The sequence below is a fragment of the Oncorhynchus kisutch genome, linkage group LG15, assembly GCF_002021735.2.
Source record: "Oncorhynchus kisutch isolate 150728-3 linkage group LG15, Okis_V2, whole genome shotgun sequence".
Taxonomy (NCBI): Eukaryota; Metazoa; Chordata; class Actinopteri; order Salmoniformes; family Salmonidae; genus Oncorhynchus; species Oncorhynchus kisutch.
Window position 1 is genome coordinate 26,165,277 of NC_034188.2, and position 21,696 is coordinate 26,186,972.

General features: G+C 43.4%; 1 protein-coding gene across 18 annotated transcripts; it reads right to left on the bottom strand.

Annotated features, from left to right (window-relative positions):
- Positions 1-4,645: 4,645 nt before the first annotated feature.
- On the bottom strand, positions 4,646-20,562 carry LOC109905066 (regulator of G-protein signaling 14). Of its 18 annotated transcripts, none has more exons than XM_031789924.1 (18): positions 20,452-20,562; positions 20,139-20,255; positions 16,354-16,375; positions 16,067-16,215; positions 15,112-15,204; positions 13,738-13,881; positions 13,360-13,539; positions 13,200-13,239; positions 13,021-13,088; positions 12,525-12,734; positions 12,341-12,417; positions 12,131-12,257; positions 11,863-11,938; positions 11,520-11,560; positions 11,326-11,425; positions 10,782-10,927; positions 5,023-5,061; positions 4,646-4,905 (listed from the first exon to the last, which is right to left on the bottom strand). In XM_031789924.1, the coding sequence occupies exons 2-17, from the start codon at positions 20,253-20,255 to the stop codon at positions 5,023-5,025; spliced, it is 1,629 nt and encodes a 542-aa protein (XP_031645784.1). In that variant the 5' UTR covers positions 20,452-20,562; the 3' UTR covers positions 4,646-4,905. The 18 variants fall into 18 exon arrangements, with proteins under 18 accessions (XP_031645784.1, XP_031645791.1, XP_031645785.1 ...); XM_031789931.1 differs by having other exon boundaries at positions 13,021-13,085; positions 13,200-13,236; positions 20,139-20,279; positions 20,452-20,547; XM_031789925.1 differs by having other exon boundaries at positions 13,200-13,236; positions 20,139-20,279; positions 20,452-20,547.
- Positions 20,563-21,696: the final 1,134 nt, after the last annotated feature.

The following is a 21,696-nucleotide window of genomic DNA, read 5'->3' on the forward strand; positions in this document are numbered from 1 at the left end:
GCTGACTGAGTTTAACGTTTAAAAAGGGACACCACTTGTCTTACTGATTAACTGGTCACATCATTGGGCCTCACACCATTAATCAATAACAACAATTGAGAACATTAATATCACATAAACTGAGGTATTCAGAATAGTGGCTGTTAAGTTGTACCATGTTAGTTTAAGTCATGGTTGAGCTGAGGTGGTTGTTCAATAGGGCATCATTTAATATAGACCCTCTGAGTGTAGATTAGAAACTGCATGGGAGGAGGATTTTTTCTATTTAATTAATAACTCAAATTATGTGCGTCTAAAAGCAGGGTAAATCTGACACCTACTGGTGAGAGTGGAATATTCTAAAAATTCTCCATTACAGACTGTCTGGTAATTCAAGGTGAGGTTCTCTCCACATTATGAATCTAGAGTGCTTATTATGTATTTCTCTTCAAACAGCACTGGTGACCTGAGAAGACTCTGTAGAATGAATGCTTTAATGGAATAAGATGGCTTACTTACTTATCTTCTGAACACACAGCAAGCGAGTGAGAGAGAAACAGAGAACATTCAGGGCCTCCCGTAAGTTCCCCAGGGTAAAGGCCTCCAGAGAGTGGGAGTTGTGGGTTGTTAATTATTACTCTGTTCACGGAACTTTCATATCAGCAGTATTTTCACCCAGATCTTCTGAACCCAGGCCAGTAATAACCCCTGACAAACAAGAGAAAACTGACACAGTGTCTCCATTCCTCCTCAGGGGAGATGGGAAGGTCCACCATGGAAGATACAGGATCGTGATATTTGTAGGTCTTCAGCTGGTATTGAAAAGAGATTAACATGGAGGTTAGCAGGTGGGAGAGAAATCCTGGAGTTTACCATCACATACACAAACCTGTGATAGAGGCAGGTCCAGGATCACCAGGTAAATCCTGGGTAATGTTGCTAATTCAGGCCAACTGTGCCAGTGCCAGGGCATTGTCTCTGCTGCCCAGCGTGGCACGGGGAGAAACAACACAGAGCACTAGTGGGCCAGCCATAACACATGTCAGCCATAACACATGCCAGCCAAACTACTGCTACCTTCAAACATGCCAGTGTAACACTGAAAACAGTACCAAGAGAACAGTGAAACATGCCAATTGACATTGCAACAACTTAAGGTAAATGAAAACATGACTTGATTAAACTTGATTAAAATCAAAGATGCGCCATATACTGTACACCTAGTGTGGAAGTACATTCGAGTCCGCAATGATTGACACCCTTAAATAAATCAATAAAAACTATATAAAATAATTAACATACTGAGCTGTACTGTAATTGTTTATTTTTTACTAATACAGTTGCAGAGAGAAAGAGGTTTTGTTTAAGAACACTTTTTTCCCCAAAAATAAGGGGGGTCAAAATGATTAACACCTCTAAAGATTCTTACAATTAGTCAAAAGTTCAGTGTTTGGTCCCGTACTCCTTGCACGCAATGACTACATCAAGCTTGTGACTCTACAAACTTGTTGGATGCATTTGCAGTTCGTTTTCGTTGCGTTTCAAATCTTGTGCTTGATATAAATTAATGGTAAATAATGTGTAATTTTGGAGTCCCTTTTTATTGTAAATAAGAATGTTTCTAAACACTTCTACATTAATGTGCATGCTACCATGATTATGGATAATCCTGGATTAACCATGAATAATAATGTGTGAGCAAGTTAGAGGGTCAAAGATCATACCCAAGACATGCTAACCTCCCCTGTTATTGGTAGTGGTGAGAGCATTTACAATAAAAGGTACTCCAAAATGACATTCTTTATATCTGGGGAAAAAATCTGAAATAAACTGCAAATGCATCCAACAAGTTTGTCAAGTCACAAACTTGATGTTGTCATTGCATGCAAGGAATATGGGAACAAATACTAAAACGTTGGACTACTTTTTTTATAAGAATGTTTAGGGGTTTCAATTTTGACACCTACCTTTCAAAAATATATATTTTAAAATAAAATCCCTTTCTCTGAGTAATTGTATTGGTACAGAACAAGCTCTTTCCATGACAGACTGACCTGGTGAAATGAATCTGAAAGTGGATAATCTGTCATACTGGTGACCACTGGAGAATAAACTGCATGAGCTCCGTTCGTGACTATCCTACCAATGGGACATTAAAAAACTGTATGTTATGTTATGTTTCACTGAGTTGTGGCTGAACGAGGACATGGATAATATACACAGTTGGCTGGGTCTTCCGTGCGTCGGCAACACAGAACAGCTACATCCGGTAAGACAAGGGATGGTGGTCTATGTCTATTTGTCAACAACAGCTGGTGTGTGATCTCTAATATTAAGGAAGTCTCAAGATTTTGCTCACCTGAGGTAGAATACCTAATGATAAGCTGCAGACCATGCTATTTACCAAGAGAGTTTTACTATATTTTCTGTAGCTCTCCATTTACCACCACAAACCAATTCAGGTACTAAGACCACACTCCACAAGCTGTAAAGGTCATAAGCAAACAAGACAATGCTCACCCAGAAGCAGCATTAAAAGGGAAACCCAGACGCGAGCTCCCCAGTGAGCCTATGCAAGCCTACCAGAAGAGGTAAATGCCTTCTATGCTTGCTTCGAGGCAAGCAACACTGAACCATGCATGAGAGCACTAGCTGTTCTGGACAACTGTGTGATCATGCTCTCTATGTCAGATGTGCGTAAGACCTTTAAACAGGTCAACATTCACAAGGCCAGAGGGTCAGATAGATTACCAAGAAGTGTACTCAGAGCATGTGCTGACCAACTGGCGAGTGTCTTGACTGACATTTTCAACCGCTTCCTGACCAAGTCTATAATACCTACATGTCTCAAGCAGACCACCACAGTCCCTGTGCCCAAGAACTCCAAAGTAACCTGCCTAAATGACTACCACCCCCGCAGGACTCACGTATGTAGCCATTAAGTGCTTTGAAAAGGCTGGTCATGGCTCACATCAACACCATCCTCCCAGAAACCCTAGACCCACTACAATTTCTATACCTCCCAAACAGATCCACCGATGACCCAATCTCCATTACACTCCACACTGCCCTTTCCCACTTGGACAAGAAAACCTATTGGGAGAATGATGTTGACTACAGTGCAGCTTTCAACACCATAGTGTCCTCAAGGTGCAGCACTAAGCTAAGGACCCTGGGACTAAACATCTCCCTCTGCAACTGGATCCTGGACTTCCTGATGGACCAACCACAGGTGGTGAGGGTGGGCAACAACACATCTGCCACGCTGATGCACCATTGATTGCATCACCGCTTGGTATGGCAACTGCTCGGCATCTGACCGCAAGGCGTGACAGTGGGTAGTGCGTACAGCCCAGTACATCAATGGGGCCAAACTTCCTGCCATCCAGGACCTCTATACCAGGCGATGTCAGAGGAATACCCTAAAAATTGTCAAAGACTACAGCCACCTTAGTCAAAGACGTTTTCTTCTACTGCACAGCCAGCGGTACCGGATCGCCAACCCTATGTCCAAAAGACTCCTTAACAGCTTCTACCCACAAGCCATTTGACTGCTAAACAGTTAATCAAATGGCTGACCAGACTATTTACATTGGCCCCCTTAACACTGCTGCTACTCGCTGTTAATTATCGATGCAGTCACTTTACCCCTACCTACAGATTACCTTAACTAACCTGTACATGCATACCAGTAGCCCCAGTACATAAGGAATCATAGCTTTCACCTGGATTCAAATCCAATTTTGTCACATGCGTCAAATACCACAGGTGCAGACCTTACAGTGAAATGCTTACTTACAAGCCCTTAACCAATGCTTTATTTTTTATAAAGAAGATATTTTTAAATAACTGCAGTAAGAAAAGTAACAACAAAATGAGGCTATGTACAGGGGCTACTCATTTGTTACTTTTATTACTGCAGTTATTTTATATTTTCTTTAAAAAGAAATCTGCAATTCTTGGTTAAGGGCTTGAAAGTAAGCGTTTCACTGTACCTGTTGCATTGGACGCATGTGACAAATAATTTTGGATTTGAATCCAGGTGAAAGCTATGATCCCTTACTGAAGTCACTTGTTAAATCCACTTCAAATTCATTTAGATGAAGGGGAGGAAACTGGTTAAAGAATTATTATTTTGTTAGCATTGAGACAATTGCAACATGGTTTGTGTGCGTGTTCCATTCAAAGGGTAAATGGGCAAGACAAAACATGTACGTGTCTTTGAACTAGTAGGTGTTGGTGGTGTGGTAGTAGGTGTCAGGCGCATTAGTTTGCATTAAGAATTGCAACGCTGCTGGGTTTCGCCACACTGAATTTTCCAACACATCACAACTGTGGGAAGCATTGGAGTCAACATGGGCCAGCATCCTTGTGGAATGCTTTCGAGACATTGAAGAGTCCATACCTCGGCTGTTCTGAGGGCAAGTGTAGTCATTATTGCTTATCTTTATCAAGGGCTTCAATTTTAGACCCCACTGTACAGACACACAGCGCTGAGACTAATAAAATACAAAATTACACTTCTCCCCAGCCCAACTTTGTCCCTCTTGTGAACCATGTTGACAAACTTTCTTGCTTAACTCAGAAAATGTCATAATTCTTACTGATAAAACATTGGTGTGATTATCTTCAGTATTTTGATCAGTTCTAAGGGAAAAGACTGGGCCACTCGACAGAATAGCTTTATTGTGAAGAATACACATTCAGTTTGGTAAGTACAGAACCATCATAGGTACCCCTGTGTGTTTCTCTAATTACTCACCAACTCAGTGTTTGCTTTAAAGTAAATGTGGAAAGGCAAGTGACTGTATGCATAAATAATGAGCAGATGGAAGGCTCATGGCCCGATATTCCTGCAGGGCCAAGCCGTCGTCACTTCAGCTCCGCTGTGGAGGACAAGGGCGTCTCAGAACCTTCTGGGCCCTCCTAAAAAGGGGCACACAGTTTGGGACGTCACGGTATAAAATAACAATTAAATCTTGCATTAGTGACTATTGATTTGGGTAATGCTGTTAGTAAATAAGGATTCCAAACCACACACACCTAGACTTTGTCCAGGTCCAGCCCACCTGGAAGGGATTCCTGCGAGGCAAAATAGATAATAGGTTAGAGATGTGTCACGGAGAAGGAGAGGGATAAGGCAAGGGAAGGCTGCTCACCCCCCTAGTAGGCTGGATTTGGACCTGTTCTTCAACTGTTTGAGGGGGAAGACAGACACACAGAGAGAGACAGACAGAGACGGGATATAACATACAGGGAGAGTGGCTCAATCAGAATCACACCAGTGAATAAAGCCTGGAGGCAGCAGCACAGCCAAGTGCTGAATGAAACCGGATTTATGTGGCCTGTTCAAATGCCAGCCAGGAGTTACGATGAAACGGCTGGAACAATCTTTGATCTTGTGCTCCATGGCTGCGCAATCCTCCGTTAGGTCCACAATTATATCAAATCTAGGGTTGGCTGTACACAAATTACTTAACTCCTGTGGCCAATCGGAGGATAAGCTCGTTAGTGCATATATGTCAATGAACCAAGTGGCGACACTCACCAAGGGAGAGTATTCAAATCAGATTTTATTTGGTCACAGGCACCGAATAGACCTTACAGTGAAATGCCTACTCACAAACCCTAAATCAACAAGGCAATTAAGATATGCAAATAAAAGCTGGTACTCACTTCACTGGAAGAAAAAGAGCAGCAGTAAAATAACAGTAGCAAGTCTATGTACTGGGGGTACCAGTACATAGTCAATGTGCTGGGGCACAGGTTGGTCAAGGTAATATGTACATGTAGGTAGAGTTACCCTGACTATGCATAGATAATAAACAGGCAGTAGCAGCAGCAGAGAAGGGGGGGGGGGGCAATGCAAATAGTCTGGGTAGCCATTTGATTAGATGTTCACGTGTGGCTTTAAGCTGTTTAGAAGCGTCTTGGTCCTAGACTTGGCGCAACGGTAGTGCTTGCCATGTGGTAGCAGAGAGAACAGTGACTACTGCTGGAGTCTTTGACCAGTTTTAGCGCCTTCCTCTGACAGGTATATAGGTCCTGGATGCCAGGAAGCATGACCCCGGTGATGTACTGGTAGTACGCATTACCCGCTGTAGTGCTTTGCGGTTGGACTCCGAGCAGCTGCCAGGCAGTGATGCAACAGGTCAGGATGCTCTCGATGGTACAGCTTTGAAGATCTGAGAACCCATGCCAAATCTTCTCAGTCTGAGGGGGAATAGCCTTTGTCATGCCGTCTTGGTGTGTTTGGACAATGATTGTTTATTGGTGATGAGATATTCAAGTTCCATGGTGTCCACAACCTGCTCCACTACAGCCCTGTCGATAAGAATGGGGGCGTGCTTGGTCCTCCTTTTCCTGTAGTTCACAATCATCTTTGCTACGATCACGTTGAGGGAGAGGTTGTTATCCTGGCACCACACAGCCAGGTCTCTGACCTCTTCCCTATAGGAGACCAGAGTCTAGTCCTGTGAATGGTGTTTTTCAAATCATGCTGTGGTAGAGTGACAAGCGATTGAGCCTGTATAGGTGAAGGCACCCTGTGGATGAGGGTTTAGAATCCAACTTCCTGCTCCCTGTAGGATTCAGCCCCATCTCATTAACTATGGATGAGGTGGTATAAATTGACTCCTTATTACCATGACGGCAAACATTAGCCACAATCACCACATGTACCGTTCCATGCAGCATCTAACCGTTAATCTGGTCTAATAAAATAAAAACATATCCCTAGCCCAGCAATAGATTAACACTTTTTTTTCCCAAAGAGCTGCACCCCAACACCTGCGTCAGCTTGAACAGTTAGTATACCCTTACAAATACATGGGCCACAATACGCTGAGCCACACTACAGTTGATGCCTCATTACTCTTAAGGGGCAATGTATAGTACATCATAGTATTGAAATGTATAATGCATCATACTGTAACGTATCGCAACAAAGAGTTCCTGGCATGAGCATCTCTCCCTCAAAGGTGGTTCTGCGGTAGTCTGTCAGTCTGAGGCAATTGATCTAGATGTTGATTTCAGGCCTGACTGGACTCTTTCCTCCTCATCCCAGAATCCCTTGTGTTATAGAAGTGCTATTTAAAATGAGGACCTGTAGAATAAAGTTGCCCCAGTGGAACACCGACTCAGAAAACACTGCCTATCGATTAGTCCACATGACTGACTCCGTAACAGCCAAGGTGACAGATCCAAATTGGACACTTAGGTGTGTGTACTATCCACACAGCATCATAGGCACACAAACACAACATGAGGAATGTCCCCACAGACTTCAGCTAGATTAGCAAAAAATAAAAAATAATTCACCCTGGCTACAACTCAAGTTTCTTCCCCCCACCATGAGACAGAAAAGGGTAGCTAGGTTTCCATCCAATTGGCGACAGATTCATGCAAATATTCTAAATTCTGCTGCATTTTCCCAGGGATAACATTAGCTATGCTAGATGTTAGGGGGTTAAGGTCAGGGTTAGCTAACATGCTAATTAACTAAAATCCTAAAGATCTCCATGAAATTCAAACACGCGTTATAAGCCAGATCATCCTAAATATGTTTTTGCCTCAAGTAACTGTCTGTTTTTTGTAACCACACCAAATGTATCATATACTAATTTGAGCATCTTGGATTTACATTTACTACGTTAAGTTTAGTCTGAGCCCAGGCTGACTGATGGTGTTTCTACCAAATATATATATATTTTTTTTAAGTCAGTACGTGATGTAGTGCACACAACATTTACTTCTGCCACGTAGGTGTTCATGTACCGAATAAAAATCAAAAGTTCAATGTGTTTCCATTATATTTCACTCTACCGATAGTGGTGACAAAAAGACCATTTGTGTTTGATCCAAAAATGTGGTCTGGGCCTTCGTATGGACAGTGTGGTGTGACAATTGTAGAGCCTCTGGAGGAATGCAGAGGTCAAATTGAGCACCGTTGTGTGCCTCCGAAATATTGTAACAATGCTGAGGGCTCCGTATTGACAATGATTGGTTAACGGTAGGTGGGGTGGTGGGGTCCTGTATAAACAAACTTTTTTGACAACAGCTCTGCTCAAAAGCTCTGTGCTGCTCAGCAAAGCACAAGTTGCCCTGAGGCTATATCACCGTAACTGCAGATTTTGGATTGACCATGCAGCGCCTACCCACACAGCATCTGTTGGCTCAAGTCTGTGTGCCAAGGCCAGAGTAGGCACATTTAACAGTTATAGATGCTGCATGGTCAAATCTACAGTACGCATTCACCACCTGCTGTTCTGACTGAAGACAGCCTGCCAGCCACTCTTACACAGATATGACCTGATATTTACCTCAGTATTATTCCCACAACCACATGGTCTTTTCAAACTCATTCGACCCCCCCCCCCCCGCCCAAAAAAGGACATTTAACACCCCTCCTCCACAAAGTAGTAACTGTCAGAGGCACATTATCACTTGAGACAACCCATTGGGTGTCATTTAGCTACAGCAGCAGAGTATTAGAGTGGGTAGAAAACCCCACAGTTCGGTCTGTCACTCAGGTGGTTCCAAACACCTATTAGGCAGTTCCCCAATGTCATAGTCAATTCATACCTAATAAAAGAAACTGACAAGCAGAAACGTGGAGGGCCGAGTGTCACCCCCTAGCTAGCATCGGTGCTGGTGACAATTCTATCAGAGATTCACTATTACAGCCTATGAACACATACGAAGTCATGAGAATCACATAACCACCCCACTGATTCCAAGGACGTGTCCTACACAGTACATGATCACTGGCCATCAGCTTTACTACACAGTTATATCCACCCTTTCTACGGATCCTGAAAGAGTTATCAATGCTGCCTCACTCTCCCTGGCATTTAGTCACAGCTCAGCCATAAACTGCTCACCCGATCCTGATATCAGTTCCTTACAGTTGCCACCATGTCAGTGTTACCATAGAACAGTCTCCACCCCCCACTGGCCAAGCACACAGCCTGCCGCTGTGTTGAGCCTATAGCCATTAACTCACCAACTGTTTCTACAAGACATTACTGTCTAATGGATGGGTCTAGTTTTACACAAGCCATGCATTCCAATGCATAGCCTAATGCCTGCCGGAGTATCTCAGCACCCGTTAAATTAAAAGGATCGAGTTAAGAGGTAGGACAAATATGCCACAACCCGATTTATATTCTACACATACATAGACCGGGATAATGTACATTACCGCAAATATGGAACACATTTTAACTACAGTGAGTACCATTTTCAAATGACAAAGCGCTCACACCCACCACGCTTACCTTGTCCCCTGCCTGGTCTTATGGCACTACATGTGGGTCTACATGAGATAAGGCAATTTGGTCTAGATAGCTGACAGCATCAATTACAGCTAAGCATCATCCGAGAGAGAGATAAAACAGACAGGATGAGAGTACACAGAGCACCGATGACTGAACACGTCCAGAAATCGCCGGAGGAAAATTACAGATTGCAAACCACTAGATGTGCATCCTCTGATCAGTCCGGTGTGTTTAATATAAAAAGGTGAAGTCACTACTCCATTAACTTTTACATTTCTCTGAAGGATGGTCTTTCTTTGACTGAACAAAAATGAAGTGTAATAACTAATGCTTTCAAAACTATTTCACACTATTCCCATCCAGAGACACACACCCCATAAAAGGGAAGTGGCTTCAGAGGGGCACCGTCAAGCAACAAGTTTATGGAGATGAAGCCAAGCTGCGATTGGCTCCTAAACAGGTGACGAACCAATCACAGTGCAGTCCAAGTGGCATGTTGAATTCAGATGACGTCACTCAGATCAGAGAACTAAAATAGTGTGTAATTACATTGGATGCGCGTAGTCTGTCCTTGAGACATTACACTGACGGACATGAGTGTAACCAGTCAGCTAGAGGTACATAGATCAATGATACCTGATTTAATCATGTGCAATGAATTGAAAGGTAAGTTAATACTGAAGTTAGACCCTGAATGGCACTCTGATAACAGACAGAAGGTTTGACCATCACAGAGGAGCTGGCATTCAAAGGATTTCTCATCACAGAGGACCTGGCATTCAAAGGATTGCCCATCACAGAGGACCTGGCATTCAAAGGATTGACCATCACAGAGGACCTGGCATTCAAAGGATTTCTCATCACAGAGGACCTGGCATTCAAAGGATTGACCATCACAGAGGACCTGGCATTCAAAGGATTGACCATCACAGAGGACCTGGCATTCAAAGGATTGACCATCACAGAGGACCTGGCATTCAAAGGATTGACCATCACAGAGGACCTGGCATTCAAAGGATTGACCATCACAGAGGACCTGGCATTCAAAGTGCAAACACAGCAAACAATGTGCTCAAAAGTATTAAATGCCAGATAGTCAATTAAATAAACTCACAAGAGAAAAGTGCTCAAATAAAACCAGTTAAATCTCAAATCACATGTACTCAAAGTGCTTAGTTAAATATAAAGTTCAACTTAGAGATGCAAGACCCTCATGAATGAAGTCAGGAAATGGAACCTATAAAATACTCTGCATTTCATTACATTTTGTACAAAAGTATGATAAGACATGCCTCAGAGCTTAGACAATCATAGGCAAATGTGCTAGACTATTGCCCTCTTAATAGTTGGGTTCTTCATGTATACAGTTTGTTTAAATTTTAAACCCCCCCCCCCCACACACACGTTTCCTGTGAGCCTGTGCATTTGGAACCTGATGAGTGACAGACTCCAACAGGGGTGGGAGTAGAGTTGGGATGGTTCTCTGACTCCTCAGTGTCTGTGGGTGCTCCATCCCCCTGTCACCTCTCCAGCCTCCCCCTGTTGAGTCTCCTGGTCGTGGACAGGTGGTTTCAGGAGGAACTGGGGCAGCTCCAGGTGTTCCTTGGTCAGCAGGCCTCTCTGGTCATCCACCCTACAGGCCTGGGCCCTGGACAACAGCTCTATCATCACTGAGAGACGGGAGGGAGGAGGCAAGGAGAAAGAGAAATACATGAAGTTTCTCAGACTAGGGCTAACAGCTACTAGGTCATCTATAGGTTTTAGTCCCATTACAGCTACTAGGTCATCTATAGGGTTTAGTGCCATTACAGCTACTAGGTCATCTATAGGGTTTAGTCCCATTACAGCTACTAGGTCGTCTATAGGGTTTAGTCCCATTACAGCTACTAGGTAGTCTATAGGGTTTAGTCCCATTACAGCTACTAGGTCATCTATAGGGTTTAGTCCCATTACAGCTACTAGGTAGTCTATAGGGTTTAGTCCCATTACAGCTACTAGGTAGTCTATAGGGTTTAGTCCGGTGACAGGTGCAGTAAATAAGCCATGACCCCATGGTTCTGACTCTTACCCTCCATCTCATGGTTTTTCCTGACCCTGGGCTTGGCTCCGGGTCCGTCTGCCTGAGGAGACACATGGACCTCTGGGCCTACTGGAGATCTACCGCTCTCCTGAAAAGTGTTTAGAACACCACACACATTTTACTTTAAGCTTTGGACTCCCAAACAAACTGGTTGTCAACAGTGCACCTGTCAACAGACTCACCTGTGCGACTGGAGTTTGGCCACTGATCCTGGGACTGCCAACTGGAATGACAAGACAGTAGTAAGTTATAGATAGGCTACTGTACAAATTATGGGGTTTGATACCTGGGAAAATCCCAAGTGTCACAGAGAAGAATAAAACATGACACACAACCAAGTATCTCCCAGTAATGAGTAGTCCTCAGGGAGTGACCACTTATCCAAAGTGAAGGCAGTTGTGGTTACAGAGTTTAAAAAAGGTCTGGAACACCAGTTAGGATACACAACACCAGAACAATGCCCGGTCCTGGCAACCAGCGGGACAAATCACTAGTTAACATGTGTGCTAATCTGTATGTATTCACCTTTGTCCAGCTGCAGCTTCTTATTAGCCAGTTTGAACACACTAGTGCTCATGCTCAGTGGCACATCACTCCCACTCTGCAAAACAGGATATGTTTACACGAACCTCTCACACTCAAAATCTTATTTTCCCTAACACTAAACCCCCTAGAAATAGCATTTGACCTTAAGGGGATGAACAAAATGTACCCTGTTGGTCAAATGTGTTTTACCATTCATGGGGACTTCTCGCCCCTACAAGTACAGGTAAACACGTCCATACACACCCACCATGGTGACCCGGGCCTGGTGTGATGCGAGTTGGTGTTTCTGTAGTACCACAGACAGGGCATCCTGTAGAGTCTTACTGGACTTCACCATGATGCCCACTGTCTTACCAGTGAACACCACCTCCAACCTGAAACACACAAACACACATCAACACAGCACACAAGCACTGAGGGTCAGTAAGACAGAAAGAGGAAGTGACAGATGACTCACGCAAAAGTCACCCTCAGCTCCAGGGAGACTTGCTGGTGCCTCAGTATTGAGCAGTCCTGCTCCAGAGATAAGGGCTTCTATAGGAGGACATGGGTAACTGTCATTTAGGATGTTGAGAGGTGAAGTGAGCATTGTTGACACCATTTAAACCTCTGGCTGGAAGACAATTCCCATTTTGGCTCACCCTGTCCTTTCCATGGAGGTAGATAATGATGTCTTTGAGGGGGAAGCCTCTCTTCTCACAGAGGCCAGACAGCATTTCTCTGAGGGTGAGGCCGGGCCGTATGGGGGCCAGGGATGCACTGCCATCAGGCAGGTAGACACAGCAGTAACCTCCCTCCACACTACCGCAACCATCACCCTGCCCCTGGTCTGAGGGACCAGAGCGACCATTCTAGACAAGAAGTCAGGGAGAAAGATGGAAAGGAAGTGAGGGAGAAAGGGGAGCAGGTAGAGAGGGAGAAAGGGGAGCAGTAGAGGTAGTGATGGAGAGAGGGGAACAGGAAGAGATAAGGGTGGAGGGGTGTAGTAGGAGGAGAGTGGGTGAGGAGTGAGGGAGAGGGGAGTAAGAGGAGAGAAGGGAGGGTTGAGAATGAATGGTTATACTTAATCTTCCAAGTCATACATACATTTTTTTTTAAACTAATCTCCTCCCACATGACCAAGTATGATGAATTTACCTCTACACTGCTGTTGGACATCCGATAGTCCTTACGAGACACATTCACCTTAGTGTATGACAAGTCTACTGAGAGGGGAGAGTGACGGGGGAGGAGAGAGAAACAGACAGAGGGTAAACATAAACTAGAGAATATCACAGAGAGTTAGACAAGAGGTTTATGGCTGAGGGGAAGCCTACCTCCCCACGATCCCCTCTTCTCCCGCTGCTTATCCCTCTGCTGAACACAGGTTACAAGCTATTACACAACCACACACATCCAAATTGAAAAATTTAAGTGGTCCTCATTAACGGTCAAAACGTTGCTTTCATAGTCATTGTTGAAGTCCATCCATCCCACCTTCTTGTTGTCATTGAGGGAGCGGCTAAAGGTGGCCATGTTCTCCCATGATCCTGTGCTGGTAGGTTCAGCGGGGATGTTGGGTAGTGGCCTGCCCTCCACACTGGCCAGGGTACACTTCTGGTAAAGAGGGGAGCGGACAAAGCGCCTGTAGCTATCCATCTTCATCAACTTTAAAATCTGATTCAGGGAGGGACAAACAGACACCAGTTACTGGAATGGCACTGGAATTTCCACACTATTACACTAGAGTTGGTCATGAGTTTGAGGTGTTCTCCATCGATCGCCTTCAAACAAAACTGAATTCCAAGCGTATAACATGGGCTAGCTGGTCTGTGTGAGCTGTGTATGCGGCAGGCAGATGGCAGCAGAGCTGACCTGTTTCTGGGCCTTGTCAAACATTTCAGCTGTAGGCTTCAGCAGGTCCTTCTCCTCCACGCGAGCCGTGTCGTCGATGTTCACAGCGTAGGGAGCGTGGTCAGACAGGTATGTCTGGAAGATGGCATGAGCCTCCTCACTTAACTATGGGAATAAGACGAGTCCCAAGTGACACCCTATACCCCATTTAGGGCCCTGGTCAAAAGTAGTACACTATCAGAAGTAGTGCACCATATAGGGAATAGGGCCATTACCAGTGATACATCAGTCCAGCTCCACAATATGGTTCAAACAGACACACACAACTCTCCTTCCTCAGTCCCTACTGTAACACATCTATTCAACTGTTAACGTTCAGTTACCTGTTGTGACTAGGGGGCAGTATTTTCATTTTTGGAAAAAACATTCCCGTAGTAAACAGGATATTTTGTCAGGACAAGATGCTAGAATATGCATATAATTGACAGCTAAGGATAGAAAACACTAAAGTTTCCAAAACTGTAAAAATATTGTCTGTGAGTATGACAGAACTGATGTTGCAGGCAAAAGCCTGGAAAAATCCAATCCGGAAGTGCCTCATGTTTTGAAAGCGCTGCGTTCCAATGTGTCCCTATTGAGCAGTGAATGGGCTATCAACCAGATTACCCTTTCTCCGTATTCCCGAAGGTGTCTACAGCATTGTGACGTAGTTTTACGCATTTATGTTGAATACCCATAAGCGGCTACATTGCGCAAGTGGTCACCTGATGCTCCCAGAGAGATTCTCGCGTAAAATACAGAGGTAGCCATTACTCCAATCGGTCCTACTGAAAAACGAATTGTCCCGTCGGATATATTATCGAATAGATATTTGAAAAACACCTTGAGGATTGATTATAAACAACGTTTGCCATGTTTCCGTCGATATTATGGAGCTAATTTGGAATATATGTTTCGCCGTTTTCATGACTGCAATTTCCGTCGCCTCCAAAAACCATATTTTTGAAAAAAAGGAACATTTGCTATCTAACTGGGAGTCTCGTGAGTGAAAACATCCGAAGCTCAAAGGTAAACGATTTAATTTGATTGCTTTTCTGATTTCCGTGACCAAGTTACCTGCTGCTAGCTGGACAAAATGCTATGCTAGGCTAGGCTATCGATAAACTTACACAAATGCTTGTCTAGCTTTGGCCGTAAAGCACATTTTGAAAATCTGAGATGACAGGGTGATTAACAAAAGGCTAAGCTGTGTCAATATATTTCATTTGTGATTTTCATGAATAGGAATATTTATGTCCGTTGCGTTATGCTAATTAGTGTCAGGCGATGATTACGTTCCCGCATGCGGGATGGGGAGTCACTAGAGGTTAAGAGAAGACAAGAATAAGCCCATACCTCTTTCATCCGGGTGGGTGGAATCTCCCGGTACTTCTCACAGGCCTGATAGAACAGGATATTCTCCGCACTCACCTCTGACCTCAGGAAGGCCTGCGTGACAACATAGACCTGATGAACAGATGACCTACCATACAGCGCCCATCAGATCTGATCAACAGATGACCTATTCACTAAATAACATTTAAAAGATGACCGTATGCTCCAAAATATTTAGCTGTACAACCTGGAATAGTATTTGTGAGTTATGATCAAGCGTCGCTGTACCGCTGCCATATCCCGCAGGCCCAGAGAGTAAATCAAATGCACCTATAGGTCTATGGCTAGCCAATCAGATACAGGCATCAGTTCAGTAAAATAACAATTATTTCAATGTATGCTTACTCAGCTGTGGCGCAAATAATATAAGTGATCTGTTACCAGTGTGATCATAAACCTCAAGTTTAGAAATGGTTACTTGTCTGAGAATAACATTGGCTATGCTTGAATTGCCCTGCCAAGACGCAGGGATAATGCATTGGGCCTATAGCCTACTGCAGAAACCTCGGTACACAACTGTTTTAAATAGGTTATTGTTAAATAGGCTTGCGTTTTTTATTTTTTATCTGAACAGTAGAGCTCAGCTAGCAGGTATTTCAACTTTTTTTTTACCCCTTTCTCTCCCCAATTATGAACTTGTTTCATCGCTGCAACTCCACCAATGGGCTCAGGAGGTGAAAGTTGATTCATGAGTTCCCCAAAACAATGACCCGCTAAACCACACTTAACACCCGACCAACAAATAAGACTGATTCTAGTGCTAATAAATGTCATTTTTTATTAAATCCCTGCTGTATGACTCCTCCCGTTGCTTTACTCTGAGAAAAACATGTTTTGCATTTGCTGAGTGGCGACAAAGCAATCATTGTTCTCAATTAAAAGCAATGATTTCTGAAGCTGAGTGCGTGTGGCTCACCTTGAAGTAGCATACTCCCATGGGGTCTTCCAATAGCGTCTCGAAGGACACAGCCCAGCTGACGACACTGCTGGCCTGGGCGTCTCCCCCTTGGGCCTCTGGCAGACTGGTACAACTGCCCCCACAGCCACGACCAGACATGTTCAGCTCTGAGAAAAATCACACACACTAATAAAACCCATCCACACCCTGAAGCCTCAGGGAAGCAGACTGACACTACTACACGCACAGGCATGCTCATATTTGAGAAACAGCTCTGACAGACAGGCACAAACACACAGGCTTACCGCCATCTGACACTGCCTGGCTCTGCAGAGACAAGGGGAAAGTGTGTCAGTCTCAGTCAAATACAATATCACATGATCCATCAATACAACAGTTCCACAGACGTTAAAATCTAAAGTCAGTAATGTAAAAGTGGAGACCAACTTCGTGGAATAGAAATACAGACCAATGTTATAGACCAGAATACCATTCAAAACAGGAACAATCACTCAACCAGGTATTGACAATGAGAAATCTCAGGCAGTGAATGAAGGACAAAAACACACCAATGCGGCATCAGGAAGTGATAGTGAAGACAAACAGCTGCATGTCTTCGATCTGACAGCTCTCCTCTACGTTAGAACACTCAAGCAGGCAAGGCCCCAGCTCACACAGGAAGAGTGGGTGTCACTGTACTGCTCTCATTCAGCTTTCAGGACAGAGAATGTTTGTTTTTTTCAGCTTAGACGTCATGTTCTTTCCCAAGGAAAGGTGAATTCGGGACAGGAATGTGCATGCTGTACTGAATGCAAACAAAAGACAAGCAGACATTCTACATTTCAGAGCACACTAGATGGACCTAAGCAAACCCTACAGCCTCATGCATAAGGTGCTAACTGCTAAGATGAGGAAACATAACTTTATGAGTACACTAGGAGTGTTCTGGTTATGGGGAGGTGTTCATAAAGCATCTTAGAGTAGGAGTGCTGATCTAGGATCAGGTCCACTCTGTCCATGTCTTATTAAGATCCGAAGTTAACTAGTCCTAGATCAGCATTCGTACTCTGAGACACTTTATGAATAAGGTCCCTGATGAAAGACAAGATCCTTGAAAACTCACTGTGTTGGGTACAATAGTGACGCTGCAAATGACAAGATGCGTCCTTCCACGAGACCACCATAAGCATGCATTTCTTTGAGCGTGGGCACTCCAATCACGCCACTCCTCGTATCCACCCGGACTCACTTAAGATGTCTCAACAGCCTCCTGAGGATATGAGTCATTTCCCTGACATCACCACCCAGTGTTGTGTGACTCAGTCATCAGTGATTGCGCCACAGAGGCAGAGGGACGGGTGGGGACACCACCACATGCCATAGAGATTGGATGTGATATCGCTGAGGGCAATCTGTAAACAATGTCTGTATACTTTGACAGTGGCTTAGATGCCTAGTCGGTTTCACTAACAGCCAACATTGTCTTGTAGCAGCTTTGGTATCACACCCCAGTCTACTTGGCAGCAGCTTCATAGTTAATAATAAAAATCACATGGTCTTCGCCTGAAAGGCATTACTCAAACAGAAACAGCAGTTTTAAGCATAGCCCTTTTCTCCGTTGATAGCGGAGCACAAATGTCAGGAAACCCTTTAAAAGCAGGATAAAGCCTGATCACCAACAGGCTTGTGCTAATCTTCTATGGAAATAGCAATTATTAAAATGTTTTAAAAACAAATTCTAATAAAGTCAACAGTTGGAGAATGGATGAAAATACTCCAAACTTTTAGAATGTTTATAATCCAGATGTTGACTGAATTATAGCACATAAAACATTTCTGGCACAGACCGATGGAGTTCAGTAATTTGGGGGGGAATTAAGGTTTCAATTTGTCAAATGTCAGTCTTTTTTTTGCGAACGCACTCATACATTGTATCAGGTATTTTGTTAAAATATGTTGCGTCATTTGCATAAATACACTGGGTGTATTTACCTATATAAATTAACAAAAGAGAAACAGAGCTGCAACCACCCATCACCTAGGCCTACCTGCACCGTCTATACTTCCTCGTTAATTACAGTTGTCGCGTTCTGTTGTAGAATTTACCAAGTGTGTAAATATCAGGATACCCCATTACATTTAAAAAAAATAATAATAAATAAACTTGCTCGAGATTACATACTTCACATTATTTGTGAGATCAGACATAAAGCACTAATGAGTGTTCATTTTCAGAAGTTGCTTTCATTTCAACGCATTTGTAAACATTGCAACTGCATAAAATGACTTCAATTGCATAAAAAAATGAACATCCATCAAAGGAGCTCTTTGTGATGTAAGTGTCAAGGTTGATGCATTAAATCCCCATCAAAGCTTTAGCGTTCTTAGAGATTCAAAGACAAGACAATGTATCCCATTTCAGGCATTACGCACAGACAGGTCATTAAACACTTCCACAGTTGTAACGTCGGGTTCAGTGTCCCTTCCACGGGACTGTTGAGCTACCGCGATTAGCATGAGGTTGTAAGTAACAAGAACATAGAAATATCCGATATTGGCAGAAAGTTAGATTTTAAAGAATTTAAGCTGTGATGTCCAATTTACAGTAGCTATTACAGTGAAATAATACCATGCTATTGTTTGAGGATGCACAATTTTGAACATGAAGTAATTAAAACAAATTAGGCAGTCTCGATTCCAAATTTTGAACAGAAATGCAGTGGTTCATTGGATCAGGCTAAAACGTTACACATGCACTGCTGCCATCTAGTGGCCAAAGTCAAACCGCACCTGGGCTGGAATAATACATTATGGCCTCGCCCTTGCATTTCAAAGATTTTGTACAAAAGAACAGTTGTTTTTTTTCTTTGTATTGTCTTTCACCAGATCTATTGTGTTATATTCTAATACATTCCATTCACATTTCCATAAACTTCAAAATGTTTCCTTTCAAATGATACCAAGAATATGCATATCCTTGCTTCAGGGCCTGGGCTACAGGCAGTTAGACTTGGGTATATAATTTTAAGCAAAAAATAAATTAAACCTTAGAAGAAAAAAAAAAATGGCACAAAGAGTATGGAAGAGTTGCAGGAGTAAAATATAAGGAATCAATCCTACAAGATTTGTGTCAAATACATTTTGCACCCCTCAAACACAGGAAATAGATGGCTGAAAAAAAACTGAAAAAACTGGGTGGGGCATGCACATTGCCAATAGATCCTTAGGTGACCCAGAAGGAATCTTGACTTGAGGCCAGCTCTAGATAGGGCAGTGGAGAACAATCCAGAAGGACTCAACGTTTTGAACAACGCAGATAGAATTTTGTTGAGCTGACTCCTACTATACATGGCAGAGATGCATGTCTGTTCACATGATATATGTCTATCTGAACAGTATGTAACATTACACCTCACTGAATTCAACCAAAGTCTACAGAGAAACAGACAACTTACCATGTGACCAACACCAGGAACACCCAGAGTCTTTATGTTCTTAGACATAGCTGAAGTACCGGTGGGAATCCAAAATTATGCACACCCATTGAAGGTGTCACAGCGAAGTGATCCACCCTGCACTGACACACTTAGGTCCTCCTCATTCAGGACTCCCTATCATTTCCTGTCTGAAAGGAAGGGTTGCTGTGGCAATGGGCCGCAAAAGGGGAAGCAGGGTTACAGTGATCAAACGGCTTTCATCTTGGCTCTTGAGAAACTCTCTGATGTTGGTGGTGTGCTTGTGTTCCTGTCCTACTGTATTTCAGACTAGACAGTGTAGGCTGTGAGACTTAACTTAGGTGAAAACTCACCAGAGCAAATATGGCTACCTGATATAGCACCAACAGTGCATTATGAGAACAGGTTGTGGATCCAACCACAAGAACTGTGACTGCGCTTCCCACCCCATTAGAGATAGCATTGTCAGCATTGTCACCAGCCAGCCCTATAATTGCCAGTGGATAAAGGCACATCCAGTCAAAGATTAAAACATTCAATAGGCTACTCAAAGTAAATATTTCCGGAAGAAAATAGTCTAATTTATTTCCAAAAATTCCAACGAGTTGTTTGAGTCTTTCTACAACTAGGCATACCTTTATTTGAGTTGGTGGACAGGTATCGTTGTAGGTGTTCAGTTTCCCAAACTTGTACTGAGCAGTTCTCTTCGCCAGCCAAGAGAGACTTCGGCAGAGCCCGCTGAAGGCCACCATCTTCCGGAGAAAAAGCGCTTGGGACTGAATTACAATGTATTTGCATATCACTATGTGTGAGAGGTGTTTGATAAGAAAGCAGTTAAAAATATAAACTACTGCTTGAAGAGTCTGCAAATAGATGCATTTGAAGAAAATATACTATTTAGAAACATAAGAATACATGTTATAATTCAGACATAGACCCATAGCCTACCTACAAAAACTGTTTGGATCACCAATTTAGTTCACCTTGCCTCTCTCCAAGTCAAAGTTCAGGGCATGGTGCTAGAAACACCTATGGATCAAATCTAAAAGCCAATGAAGTAGAGCCAATCAAGTGGAGCCATTCAAGTGGAGCCAATCAAGTGGAGCCAATCAAGTGAACCTAATCAAGTGAACCTCAAATGCATGTCCGGCGCGTGATCAAAATGAAGAAATAGCTGCTCATCGCTCTTATTCTTCACCTTTTCGTACTAGTGTGGGTTTTCGTGTAACAAACCAATGTTTACAGAACAGATTATCTTTTTTATGAGGCAGGACATGGCACATCCACATTGCTGCTTTAGGGGACAGTGCTGTAATCTCTCAGGCCAATAGAATGTCATTCCATCAGCAGAGGAGAGCAGAGCAGAGAGGCTGTTATAGGAATATATGGGTCAGGGGACCTTTCCTTCTCCTGCCCAGACTAATAGGAATTGATTTATTTGAGCTCTCTGGGAGGAGAAAAATGTGTTTATCCTCAGTTAGGCAGGCCTGAGTAAATGACGGCAAATCACTGCAAGTTTTAAATGGTAAAAGAGACCGAAAGGGGGAGAAATGTGATGGGTATTTGTTTGATCAACAGCACTCTCTGGTGGCCACAGAGGAAGTGAATCTGAAGTCCAGAGAACAGACCTTTATGGCTTCAGAGCCAGACTGACAGGTAGTGAGGAGAGTTGAACGTCATATCCCATGATGCAGTGTACTTTTGTACTGTACTGCTCATAATTTGTTTGAAATGTGCGGTCTGTGAAAAGGGCTCCTGATCCTTTGGAAGTCAACACACAATTTGCATGGTTCAACTATAAAGTCAGCAATTAATTCTGATAAGAGGTGCATTGACATCAGTCTTCAGGAGTTATAGTGTGTGTGCATGTGCAAATATGTGTTGGAGGCAGTCATGATGCCAAAATATGAAATATTATAGCCATGTCCAGGTTTGACCGCTGGCATTTTGTTCTAACCAACTCATTGGCCTTAGGGTGGACACTCTAACCACAAGGTTGGGAGTTCAATCCCCTGCGGAATCATACCAAAGGGTGTAAAAATGGAACCCGATGCATCTCTGCTTGGCACTCCACATCAAGGAGCTAGATTGAAGGTAAGGCCATGCGATAGACTAGAGTCCTGTCTAGCGGGTCCATCAAACTGCCTCATGCTACAGAAACTAAAGATCTGCTCCTCGGGCAAGGAGACTTAC